At 40.8% G+C, this 13,427-nt stretch overlaps 1 protein-coding gene and 1 non-coding gene across 2 annotated transcripts; both read left to right on the top strand.

Moving 5' to 3' along the window:
- The first annotated feature begins 2,452 nt into the window (after positions 1 to 2,452).
- TRNAA-CGC (transfer RNA alanine (anticodon CGC)) lies at positions 2,453 to 2,525 on the top strand. Its single transcript has one exon. It is a non-coding gene; the product is annotated as a tRNA-Ala (tRNA).
- Positions 2,526 to 3,132: 607 nt separating this feature from the next.
- On the top strand, positions 3,133 to 5,189 carry LOC103718752 (uncharacterized). The gene is made up of 2 exons (XM_039115244.3): positions 3,133 to 3,900; positions 4,592 to 5,189. The coding sequence occupies exons 1-2, from the start codon at positions 3,210 to 3,212 to the stop codon at positions 4,912 to 4,914; spliced, it is 1,014 nt and encodes a 337-aa protein (XP_038971172.2). The 5' UTR covers positions 3,133 to 3,209; the 3' UTR covers positions 4,915 to 5,189.
- Positions 5,190 to 13,427: the final 8,238 nt, after the last annotated feature.

Genomic DNA, 13,427 nt, shown 5'->3' with positions numbered 1-13,427 from the left:
CTAGTGAGTGTGAGTTTCGTTTTGTGGTTCAAGAAGGAGGTCAGTTGATATTGGTCGGTAGTTTGTATGAACTCTGGGTGGTTGGTAGGATGGTTGCTTTACTTGCCCGTCCACGGGACGTGAGAAACACGTGACGGGTGCAGGAGGGACACGTGGAATAAATAGAAATGATTTTTTTTGAGAAAAGAGAGACCAGTAGTGATGAATTGGAGCAATGCATGACCAATCATGGCATAACCCAGTATATGTTCCAGGTAGTACAATTGCCCTGCCATCAAAAAAATATATATATTTTTTAAACTAGATGCAGCTTTCTGAAAAATTTGGAGAGGAGCTAGGAACCAAATTTTTTTGAGAAATAACAATGAAGGTGCACTAATATTATGGAAAAAGAATTGTTTGATTACGGAGGCCTTATGATCTACTTGGCTGAAAGTTCTATAAGATTGATAGATTATAGAATGAAGAGTAAATAAATGATTTTAGGACTTGAAACTAAGATTAAGATATACTGTTGATATAAATTCTATTAGATTGATCTCTGATTGCTAAGCAAAAGGATGCTACTATTAAATCAATAATGATTAATAATGACTAAGAATATATTAGGATATTGTGCATTTTGTAATGACGTATTTATCGATAAGCTATCATTTGTGGTAGTATGAAATTATGCAAGAGATGATGCAATATAGCAATGCTATATTTACTCATGAGCATCTATTTTTTACCATTAGAAACTTCCGATCATAGTACACCCATGGAGCTCTAAATGGTGCATCCCTACTTTCTATGCATACTACATGCTAGAATCTAGTTACTTTTTAAAATACATAAGTATCAAATCTAGGAAGATAATATAGTTGTTTATAATGTTAACATTCCAGTAAAGCATTAACTGGATCACATTAGTTATAACAAATTAACATATAGACATCAATCACTTATCACTGCAAATAAAAAAAGAGTTGTTAACATCAAGCAGTATAGTTACATGAATTGTAAATGATAAAAGCGATTGCAGATATATGACACCATTTTTTGAAAAATTTAAATTATTTAATTCATTTAAAAACCTGTATAATAGACTAAATATTTACATGCGAGTTGCACTAATTTTTTGCAAGTCGACATTGGAACGTTCCTTCATATAAAAAATAGCGATACCATTTCATACAATGCCGTATTAACTTCTTAAAAATAGCGATACCATTTTTAATTTTTTTTCATTACATGCAAAGATGGTGTACTACAAAATGAAAAAGCTTCATGTGCGACCAAAAAACATGAAAACAAAGTCTTTGTTCTTTTTTTTGCAAGGTTGTTTTCAAGTCTGCACTTTTATAAAGTCAAACTTTCATGTCATTTGACTTTCTAGTAGAGGAGCAAAAATGCATGCTTCTTAGCAACATGACTTACATCATGAAGTGGGTCTATAAAAATTTGTCTTGACCAATCCAATTATCAGAAATTAATAACTATGTTTTCTTTAGGAATATCAACTTGTCTATTAACTTCCTACACTACTTTTAAGTATAAAGTTCAAGAAGCATTAGTTTGAGCCTTCTAACCCCTAGCCTTTGGATAGATGCAGCCAGCGATGCAGTAGCTTATAGCACACGTGCTCGTTTATGATTATGCTGAATGGATATCTTATGCTCATGCTTCTATGCCTTGATCTAGTTATAATGAGTCTACACAAGTACTCTCATAGTTTCAAGATAATCTCAAAACTTGGTAAGCAAGATGTTAGCCAAAGAGATGTATTTGCATAATGTACATGTCTTTTAACTACCCTCATCGTACTATGCATTTAATCGGAATAATATAGATCATCATAGAAAAGTTACTAGGCATGAAGCATTGTAGGAGTGCTTGAGTGCTTAATATAGAGTTGGAAAAACAACTAGATCGTGATGCTAGAAACTATACAATATTTAGACAAGCTACTTGTCATTTCATATTTAATTTCAGTTCTAAAGGTTGCAAAAATAATATCCCCTCAGGAAGCATGAATGGTATTCCAAACATGAAAAGAAAATTACAAATGATGCATTAAACGAGATGTATAATCGCCATTTTTCTCACACAACTAGCCAATCATAACATTCCAAGCCCAGTCAAGTTCTGGCTAGAAATCATAAATATTTATATCTTTTCCTACTAAGCCTTTATTCTATATAACTCAATATCTTTGGCTTTGTACAGGATATATCCTTTTGGTCCTTTGTCTAAGAGAATTTAGCGAAAATTAGTTTAATTCATACAAGCTTAAAAATTTTAGGTCGTATTTCTTTTATTCTCTCTCTTTTTTTTTTTGAAATGTAAGTTTTGACTATCTCACACGATCCAATTAAACGGCCGTGAGCTTAAATTATAGCTTCCGGGTTGAAGCCTGTCTCGAGGCGTGAAATAAAGAATAATTAAAGTTCAAGAAGCCCCAACGGTTGTCGGGGGTGTAGCTCATATGGTAGAGCGCTCGCTTCGCATGCGAGAGGCACGGGGTTCGATTCCCCGCACCTCCAATTTTCGTTTCTATTTTCTGGTGAAAAATACTCACTTATGACTTACCTGAACTTGCACTCAAATATAATTTTTTTTATTAACGTGTCAGGTCCGGTTAAATAGCCGGGACGGTCAATTGAATCTTTGGTCGCAAAATTCTGCCTCCCCAAATGCTGCAACGCACAATAAAAAACGCGTGAAGTATTAATCCATCACCTTCAATGGTAGCGAGAAAACGTCTGCCATTACTGGCCCTTGCTTCCGTAACGGCCGTCCTACACCCGTTTAACTCTCCCCTCTCACTCTTTGCAAATATGTCCGTATTATCTAGTATACTTACCCATAAACTCCTTGATACACTATCAGTTAGCATGCATGAATTACGTCGGTGTTACAACACCTACCCACTTTACTCTTCCAGAGAGCATGAAAACGTGGGAGCCTGGTAGGCGTCAACGTTGACGGGCGTTAACAGCAGAGCCATTACGTTACGTAAACGCAATGGAACCTGGTGTCAAAGGACAAGGGGGTATCCACTAATCTAAAATTCTTCAGGGGTTAACATGTAAAAGGAAGCACTAATAAAAAGAGCACCAGTTCACCACCCTCTCCCCCATAACCCCGTCCCCTCCTCGGCTCTCTCCCCGTTCCAACTCGTATGGTCTATTCTATTCCAAAAACTCCAAACCGATGCCCAAAAAGCCATGTCCGAGCCCTCGAACTCCGCCCCACTAGGCCTCCTCGACCACCACCACCACCATCCCCACCACCACCCGCCTCCGCCGCCGTCCTCCCCGTCGTCCTCCTCCCCCTCCCTCACCCGCGACTACCGGAAGGGCAACTGGACCCTCCACGAGACCCTCATCCTGATCACCGCCAAGCGCCTCGACGACGAGCGTCGCGCCGGCGGTGGTAGCTCCTCCTCTGGCGCCGCCGCCCCCCGCTCTGCCGAGCAGCGGTGGAAGTGGGTCGAGAACTACTGCTGGAAGAACGGCTGCCTCAGGAGCCAGAACCAGTGCAACGACAAGTGGGACAACCTCCTCCGCGACTACAAGAAGGTCCGCGACTACGAGGCCCGCGCCACCGCCTCCACCGCAGCCGCCGCCGGAGGCGGCCCCTCCTATTGGGCCATGGAGCGGCACGAGCGGAAGGAGCGCAACCTCCCCACCAACCTAGCTGCCGAGGTCTTCGAGGCCCTCACCGACGTCCTCAGCCGCCGCGCTGCCCGCCGAGGCGGTGCCGGCGCCGCCGCCGCCGCCACCCCCGTTTCCCGTGCTCTCCCTCCGCCGCCGCCTCCTCCCCACGCGCTCACCCCGCCACCCCAGCCCCAGACGTTGGCGGCCACCCCTCCTCCGCCGCCCCGGCCTCCTCTGCCGGCACAACCCTCCGTTTCCGGTATGGTGGGAAGAATTAATGCACGTCATTGTTTTATCCATACGTATATTCCTTTTAATAAAAAACAAAACCCCCATTGTTGGGACATTTTATTACCAAAAAATTAGCTAGAAAGGATCTCTTGCGTGGGGTTAATGAATTGGTTCTGAGGTTCCCAAGATTAAAAGGGTAGCATAAGACTCCAATCGCAATCTTTCTGTGATACGCGTATCCATATTCCACCCCTCCTTTATCATTACTGTATTACATAAATATGGAAAGATTATAATATAATATCTCTTTTATATTTAACAGCTAGAACATATTATAATATATGACCTATTAAAGCTGGCATATTGCATGCATTCGCTTTCAATGGTGTTATAAAAGAATAAAACGGATTTGATTTTAATATATACCAAACATGCCAGTTATACCACACAAAGTTTCTACTTTGCCTTCATCTAATTTTTTTACAATAAAAAGCTATCACTTCTTCAAATAAATGTAGCCACTTTTCAATATATAAAGTTCAGAAAAAAAAGTATATAAAAAGGCTTCCTTTTTAGCTCCCAAACTTAAATACCATTGTTAACATAGAATTCACTTTGTTTAGTGTCATAAAAACAAAGCTGGCAACTTTTTTTTAGGCTACGTGTTAGAATATTTGAGGTTTTTTTATTTTATTATAAGTCAGTTTTGATGTTTACAGCGGAGATGACGGAGACGTCGGAGTCATCGGAGAACGAAGGGGTGGAGCCGGAGGCGAAGCGGCGGAGGCTCCGGCAGCTGGGTTCGAGCATGGTGCGGAGTGCGACGGTGCTGGCGAGGACGCTGCTGGCCTGCGAGGAGAAGCGGGAGCAGCGCCACCGCGAGATGGTGGATCTCGAGGAGCGCCGCCTCCGGATGGAGGAGGAGCGCACGGAGATGCGCCGCCAGGGCTTCGCTGGCCTCATCTCCGCCGTCAACAACCTCTCCGGTGCCATCCACGCGCTCGTCTCCGACCACCGCAACGGCGACGCCCGGTCAACCTAACTGAAACGAACCGGATCGGACCCGAGCATCCAATTTGCTTCCTGGTTTCGGATGTAAATAAGGGCCGAAAATGATGGTATTGTTATTTAACTTATTTTTTTAGGGTGCAATTATCGATTATTTTTTATATTTTTCCTTGTATTTCAGTCTAAAATCCTGTGGTGGGCCCTAGTCACATTTATGCATGTGGTAAATTTTAATGACTAAAATGCCATCTTTCTTGAAAAAATTAGCAACTGGATGCTCCGTTCCACTTCTAGCATATATGGCGGGACGGTTGAGATATGTGGGACCATGGAATGGACGGTTGTGCTTCTTTCGACCATACAGTTCAACTCTTCAACTTTGTGCCCCACCTATCGTACGGCCCGGACCACTGGTCCTATGCCGCTCTATCTTGCACTTATTTTACGCCTTTTGAGTTATTTTTTTGTTCCCTCTTTTGATCGTAGTCCTCCTGTGATCACCCCATCGGTCAAACTGTGTGGGGCCCAAGAATCAGCTTTTCTAAATGACAAAAGTGGGCCTGCTCGACACGGTGAACTACAGAAACACCTGATGTCTTTTGTCGGCTCCCCCCCTCCCGGTCCCCCTGCGCTTTGTCCTCTTCTCGGACGCAGGGGTATTTTCGTCACAAATGGAAAACATTTCCGAGACGAGAGCATTGATTGGCTGGTGCTGGTCCTGTTTGTCATCTGACGGTGATTCTCAAACATCCGAGACTCGACGAAGGCACCCAGGCCCCCACTTTCAGGTGGAGCCCAGGAGGTGATGGAGGGTGGGTATATGGGTGGCGGTGGTTTTCGGTGGGTTTAAGCCTTTAACGGGGATTTGGGTTCAATGGGGCTGACAGGGAATGCTAGGCTTGGCTGGCTGATCAGAGCCGTGGTCAAATCGGTTTGACCAGCGCCTCCGAGATCCCCTCCGGACGAGATATCATTTCCCGGAAATACCCTTTCTTTTTATATCCCGTTCCCGAGTCCCGACACCGACCCCCGCGGCCCCGGTCGCGCCCGTAACGGCTTCATTGACGGCGGGATCGGTGCTTACCGTAACGGATCTCTAACGTTGTGATGGAGTAACGGTCACGGCGGAGAGGTTACTGTTTAGTGCTACTGACGGTGAGTACTTAAGAGGGGTGACGGGGGTCCTTAAAAATTCATCTTTAAAAGAAAAATATTAGTTGTGCCATGATTGTGATCTGAAATATATTTAAGTTTACATATTAGTGTAAATGATTGGGATCTATAATAGTAGTAAAAGTATTAATCCATGGTTGTGAACTTGTAAAAGTGCTCCGACTTTTGAGCCAGGAGCAGGAGGAGCGCAACTAGTAATGCGAACGGATTCGTGGGGAGAGTAGCAACAATATGTACATATTACTGAAAAGTATTAACTTATTTTATTTTTAATTGCTCTAATGACTCTCTAAATTATTTTTATAATATAGAATTAAAATAAAAAGATTCATTCGATTATTGATTTTCCAAAGGATTCATGAATTATGTAAAAATAATAGTGCTATATGTTTGTTGTTGGTATCGGGGATACAGTTACTATTGCTGTTGTTACTGCCACTTTACAATGGTTCAACTGAATATATATAATTATATGAATTGTTTTAGAATTTTGTAGAGTTTTTTTAAAAAAAATTAAATCATTGTCCCTCCATCGTGAATAGCAGCATAAATATATCACATTCAAGATGGATCCACGTTATATCCATATTCGAACTTAATAAGAAAAATCGACTTTTGATTCAGATATATCAAATAAGTAGGCTATAAATTTACATTTGAACTCAATTAACAATGGAATTCAAGATTTTTAAAATTCAATTCAGTATATAATTTTAGTGGGCCAACTAGCAAGGATCAACAATTTTGAAATTTAAAAAATTTTATCACAATTATCAGTAGTTCGAAAAGAGTACAAAATGGAAGGTGAATGATATGTTTCGAAAAAAGAATTAAGTCATTATTAAAACACAAAAAATTTAATTTTTATATTTAGTTTGATAGAAACAGAATGAAAATCGAGGTAAGCAAAGCATGAAAAAAATATAATTCTATTACAGAAGAAAAAAAAGAAATCAATACAAATTAATCAGTCATTTTTTTATTTATATATACTAAATATATAATTTGTTTTCAGCATTCAGGTGATTGGATTTTTCATATTTAATTATTATAAAATAATCGGATTGATTACTGAAGTAGCGTAGTGCATTCATGGAAACAGAGGAGTCCTTTTTATCGGCAGGGTGAAATAATTGGGTTTGGACGCGGGTACGTGGGAGACTGATTGAGATTGTATCCTTGGGAACAGCTGAGCAGAGAGCTTCGCTGGCTGCTGCTTTTTTTCTCAGTAGTCAGAAACCCCCCTGACGCAGAATGCAGCAACAACTAATGATGGGTGTCCCCCCAGTCAAAGCTGGCAGTCAAAACCCTATTCACATACATACATACATACATACATACATACATACATACATACATACATACATACATACATATATATATATATATATATATAGAGAGAGAGAGAGAGAGAGAGAGAGAGAGAGAGAGAGAGAGAGAGAGATTTGTAATAATGCCACGAAACCACACGCTACCCTGGAGAGACAGATATGGCTACCGTTCTGTTCTTTTTCATATGGACACTGACCTTTCCCACGAGGCATGTACAAAGTTTCCCACAACAACCCCCTATTGTTTTGTATAACTTGGTACGTCCAAACACCAAGCTTCCACAGCAAAAAAAAAAACACCAAGCTTCAAAAAGAAATCAATGTTAATTTGGCTACTTGGAATTAGCCTGCATTAAATATAAAATTTCATGTGGCAGTCATTTATGGTCATTACTAAATTAAAACATATAGCGGGCAATTTTTTACAAATATTATGTAGTGGCTAAATTTTTTTATGACTGACAGTAAAAATAGTCACTAAAATCTATATTTGTTGTAGTGCCGGCTGATTCATATTCTCGTGATCGGAGAACTTCTGGCTATGATCTATTATATAGATGAATTCGTTATTAATTTGATGGGAATGGTTTTGTGGTGTCACTAGATACGAGTGCAAGAGACTTGTAAGAGATCCATGCCTTACCTTTTGTTGCATTCATTAGCTCGATACATGGTGAGGGTCATTGACCCTGGAAAGATTAGAGAGAGAGAATTATTTTCATGTATGATGGAATTTTCATGATATTCACCTATGTAGATTGTAAATATCACTTGAATATTTATGCTCGATGCTAGTTTGCTATATAAGGCAAACTCCTAGAGATCACAAACTTATCTTGAATGGGTCGCCTTCCATCCAAAAAATGTGTCATTGGAATCATAGGATCACGGCCATCCATCATATGTTTCGGTCTTTTGCATTGCACATCCTGAGTACGTATACAAGATGCTCCTTGAGCACCTTTTAAACAGTCGCTCATGTCGTCCAGGCTCCATGGTCATGCTTGCTTCATTAAAGGGCCCTTGCAGGCGGTCTTCAGAAAGCTCTTTATGCAAAAGCCGAACACTCGCCCTTATCCAATGATTCGAGCATCCAAACCTCATAGGATTCTTAGAGAATTGAAAAGAAAAGAAAAGTTGAAACATAATTACAGCGATGGAACCTTTTCCCTGTCATGTCATATTGCTTTCGTTTTGCCTGTGATATGATTTCTTGCACCAAGAGAAACTCCTGAGAAGGAGGAACAAGAAAAGAAAGATTTAAAGGGAATAATCTCAAAGACAAAGGAAAGCCGCAAGGAATTTCCAAGTCCTAACCATAGCTACAGTTGATTTGACTGTGTTGATTCCCTTCGCTTTATGTAGCCGAAGGTATGATTAATTTATGAATCAAACGACAGAAGTCAAGACTACGGCAAGACGCAAAAAGTTAGGCAACCCATGCAAAAAAGATTCTCTAAGAAGTTGAAAATTTGCGAGTAGGCATTACTTGAAGTACTCAAGACCAAACACGCAAGACATGGAAGCTCAAGTTGGCTTTTGGCAGGCTTAATGTCCAAGTAGGATGCATTGAAGTCTAATCATCAAAAACTAAACAAGGAAATGAAGAATTCTGATGCAAGAACACCTTGGCCTTGAGGCATCCCAACAAAATCTTGGTCCCAATTAGATATTCCTGACTCTTTGGGTTCATGACTTCTGATGGATGATCAAGTTTAGCCAATGCCGTTGAATACATACAAATTGCACAATTTATGTGGATGTCTAAGTGAAAGTCGCCTGCACGTTGCACGGCGATCATAATTGCAAGTTTGGCATTGAGCCAAGCTCAAGCTTCTACTTATTTTTGCAACCTGGGTCTCTAGCCTTACAAGTTGCTGAGTCAGAGCTGGCTTGAGCCTGTGATTTACGCGAAGACCATGCTGCTCATCAACAGCTTCATTCATTTGCACCCCTTCTTCATTCAGCCTAAGAAGCTTCGTACCATCATTAACAGCCAACTCTATGATCCAGTCTGCAATGTTGCCCAGAGTCAATTTATAGTGTTTTTAATAAAAAGAAAAGGTATGTAACTGTTCATGGACAAACAGGTAGCAGCATTTCAACGTGGGCAAAAACTCAAAGACAATGGATGAAGTGTGAAGGCCTGGGCCTGTCTACTTGACCGGCCCATGCTTGGCCCAACAAGCTGGCAGTGCGTGTTTTGCGCGACCAGCAGTGTTGGGATTCTTCTTCTTCTCCTCCGACGACTCGGGATAAAGTCAGAGTCCTAAGGTCGCCGGTACCCCCTCCCCTCTATGGCCTGCCTAGGGTTCCTCTATAAAAGGTATCCCCTCCCCTCTATGGCCCTCTATCGACGATGATCACATCTCTTTCTCTCTTTTCTCCTTTGGGGATCATAGCATCCCGTTACTGTGCCCATCAAAAATTTGGGCTATGGTGCTTGCTGAAGTAGGTAAGAGCCTTGATACCCCCTTTCTCTTTATTTTCCCCGGCGATATGAGCCCTGCTATCCGAGCGACTTGCACAGCCCATCAGATCTGGCTAGCAAGGAACGCTCGCACCTTTGGCGAGCGCAGGATGTCGCCGAGGTTTGTTACGGAGTTTGCTCGTGCACTGGCGATGGTGTCCAGACTCACCATCCCTTCAGATACACCCTTGATAGCTCGGGACACCTGGGGTTCCTTCTCTGCTCAGGCAACTCCTCGGACGGTGTTTTTCACCTGGGAGCCCCCACCCCTGATTTTTCTCAAGGTCAACTTTGATGGGTCGTATTGGATGGAGGTACGTGAGGCGGGGAAGGCTTCGTTATACGGGACCATCATTCCAGGGTAGTGGCAGCGGGCGGTTGCCGGTTGTTCGACATATCAGTTCCAGGGGCGGAGTTGTGAGCTGCCTGGGCAGGTCTTCGCAATGCGCGGCAGGTGCTGCGGGCCAGCTTGATCATCTTGGAGGGCGATTCGACTATGGTTATTAGGTGGATTCGGCGGGGACCGAGTGGTGATAGCACATACCACCCTCTGATCCGAGACATTGGGATGATGGTGAGGGATGGCGTGGCCTTTGAGGCCAAGCATGTATTCAGAGAGGCCAACGGGGCGGCTGACTGGGTAGCTGCATACGCGGCCCACCACTCAGGATACGCCCTGTGGGCAGGAGAGAGGGAGCTGCCATTGGCACTATGTGAGATTGTGTATTTTGATTTTTTTGGGTATATTCGGACACGCGTTGTCTGAAGAACCTGTTAAAGCAAAATAAAATAAAATAAAATAAAAATATGAGCCCTGCCATCCAAAAAATTGACCAGAAATCGACCAAGAGACCCTCTATTTGCATCCCTTATTCATGTCTCTTATTTTCATTGTTTTCTTTTTTTTTTCAGCTGGCATTTGTCGCTGAGTGCCTCAGCCCCTTCCCTACATCGGCCCCTAGTTGGAGCCAGACCCTAGCCAACGGCGAGTCGACTGGGATCCGAGGACGACTGAGCTAAAAAATCCTCCCTCCTTAGCCCTATTTTTGGACTGAATTCAGCTAGTCGGCTACTTTCAGTGGCTGCTCTCCACTGCCTTTCTTTCTCTCTCTTTTCCCTCTTTTTCTCTCTAAGAAGACTCTAAGTATCCAGTCCTATCTCCTTACCTTATAGAGTTGGGTTGACCCCTGCAAAGAGGCTCTAAATCATCAGGTGTCCAAGTAACCTGTCGGACTGATCATCTCGGCCCTATTGAGTGTCCCTGAAACCTACAATTGATGGATCCTGTGGAACGATCTTGGCCTTGATCAAGTCCGTGCTTCATAATTTATTGATCGACCTATCTAGACTTGACCCATTTAGAACCACCACACATCCAGTCAAACGTCCCCTTTTCTTATTATTTTTAATATTATTAAAGTTATTGAATAGGAGTTAATTTTGTCTTTAATGTTTTAAATAGGTTTAGCAGGCTTGCCTAGTGAAGTTTGACAGTCTAAGGCGGAAGAGGTAAGTAGATCTTACACTCATTATTTTTTAAATTATCAGATTTTTCGTGCATAAGGTTTGCTTGTGGAGATATCATATTTTTCTTAAAATTATGAATTAGCTTATGTATTATGAAAATTATACTTTATTATGAAAAGTATTTCCATGAGTGTTTTTAATGAAAATAACATGTTTATGCAGCACGAATCTTATCAAGCCATTTAGTATTTTTTATCGATTCATATGTAAGTTTTAAGAAAAAGATATAAATATTCTAAAAACTCTCAAATAGCTATGTATGATCATTTAGAATTGGAGAAGATCGATACCCAGAGTTAGCACCCATACGAAACATAACCTTGCTAACGGGTATAAAGCTGATGTACAAAAAATCAATCGCTGTCGATTACGAAACATGGCCCTACTACAAATATAAAATGATTGTAGCATGAATATCTATGACACATGCTTGAACTATGATAGAGTTAAATAACATGAAGCGTGATTTTCGAATTTATTTGCAATATAAACTTGGAACTGTGTTTATAAAAAATGGATGATTTATTCATGCATGATTCATTTTATGACTTGCTTTATTATAATATATATAAATAACTTTTTATGCTTGATCGTGTACAGTAGTGTAAGTTTTACATATTGAGCTGTGTCGCTCATATAATTTAATTTTTCTTTTCACTTTCTAAAGGAATAGAGTCAGTAGGAACAAAGAATGGTCCAGGCTTGGAGTTCGTGCTAGCAAACATGACAAATGGGTAGAAGAATTTTAGTATTTTAATTGACTATGAATTTGTAGTTAATGATTTTCTGGATTTTGAAAATTATTGGTTTCATATTTATACTTGGATTTAGATGCTTTGAACTAGTATTAGTTTTATTTAATGGATGATGGAATTGAATTTTTATTTATTATATTTTGTTTGAGATAGATTTGGAAGCTAAATATAATTGTTGGCTTCATGTCAGCTGTATACCCTTCGATAGCATCGTTGTGTTATGTCCCGAATTTGGGGTATAACAAAAAGGCTCAAGTATTTTGCATCATAAAAAAATCATAACAATATAATGCAATAAAAAACCATAACAATGTAGACATCAAGCTGATATCCATTTATGTTCAACGAGAACCGGATATCCTGCACTGGTTTTGGCCCCCATTTAGTTTCACGAGGCTACGTTGGGCTTTTACAGGGCTTGGCCTTTTGAAAGGCTGTTCTTGGCCCATTTAGAACCACCGTCTCGGGCCCATCAAAGGCTGGGTTGGCAACAGGCTGGTTGTACAATCTCTCTGTTGGGCTTGAACCAACAAGTATAAAAATATAACATCATATTAGATTCGAGAAAAATGTTATGGGATTCGGATTTGCTCAAACACGCACGCACACAAAAAAAAATCCTCTCATCTTCCCTCAGGGGAAAAAAATCCTCTTCTCATTGCTCGGCACATCTCAATTCGATGCACAATTTTTCTTTTTACAGCCTTTAATTGCATTATTTTCTTTATAATATGAATTATTTTCTAAATTCTCTCCCTTTTTTTTCTTTTAAGATTCTGCATCTTTGCCCCAGCCAAATTGTTCCTTGTTCCCAGATGAGTAACATGTGACCATGCATCCACGCACTTTAGAGGTAGAGGGAACGGATACAGATGATTAGGCTCAAAACTAAATAGCTTATACTTTTCTATATCAAGATCTTCTTATAACCCGATTCGAACTCTCCATTTCTCACCAAAATCTAATCACCCCATAAGCTACTAAAATGTTTTGCATCTTTGCCCCCAGCCAAATTATTCCTTGTTCCTAGATGAGTAACATGTGACCATGCATCACGCACTTTAGAGGTAGATGGAATGGATACAGATGATTAGGCTCGAAACTAAATAGCTTCTGCTTTTCTATATCAAGATCTTCTCATAACTCGATTCAAACTCTCCGTTTCTCACTGGTATCGAATCACTCCATAAGCTACTAAAATGTTTTAATGTTTATAAGGGCAATTTATACGTTCGAACAATTCTGATTGACATACTTGATGTCAAAATCATATTATGATATCAATAATTGA

The sequence above is a fragment of the Phoenix dactylifera genome, chromosome 16, assembly GCF_051530095.1.
Source record: "Phoenix dactylifera cultivar Ajwa chromosome 16, Ajwa_hap1_PhDact_Kaust_v1.1, whole genome shotgun sequence".
Lineage (NCBI taxonomy): Eukaryota > Viridiplantae > Streptophyta > Magnoliopsida > Arecales > Arecaceae > Phoenix > Phoenix dactylifera.
Note: the sequence above shows the minus strand (reverse complement) of the source record. Positions and strands in the feature narration are given on the sequence as shown.

Coding starts and splice junctions, on each gene's coding strand:
- LOC103718752 (XM_039115244.3), top strand. CDS start 3,210: ATGTCCGAGCCCTCGAACTCCGCCCCACTAGGCCTCCTCGACCACCAC. Junction 3,901..4,591: donor GGCACAACCCTCCGTTTCCG/GTATGGTGGGAA, acceptor TGATGTTTACAG/CGGAGATGACGGAGACGTCG.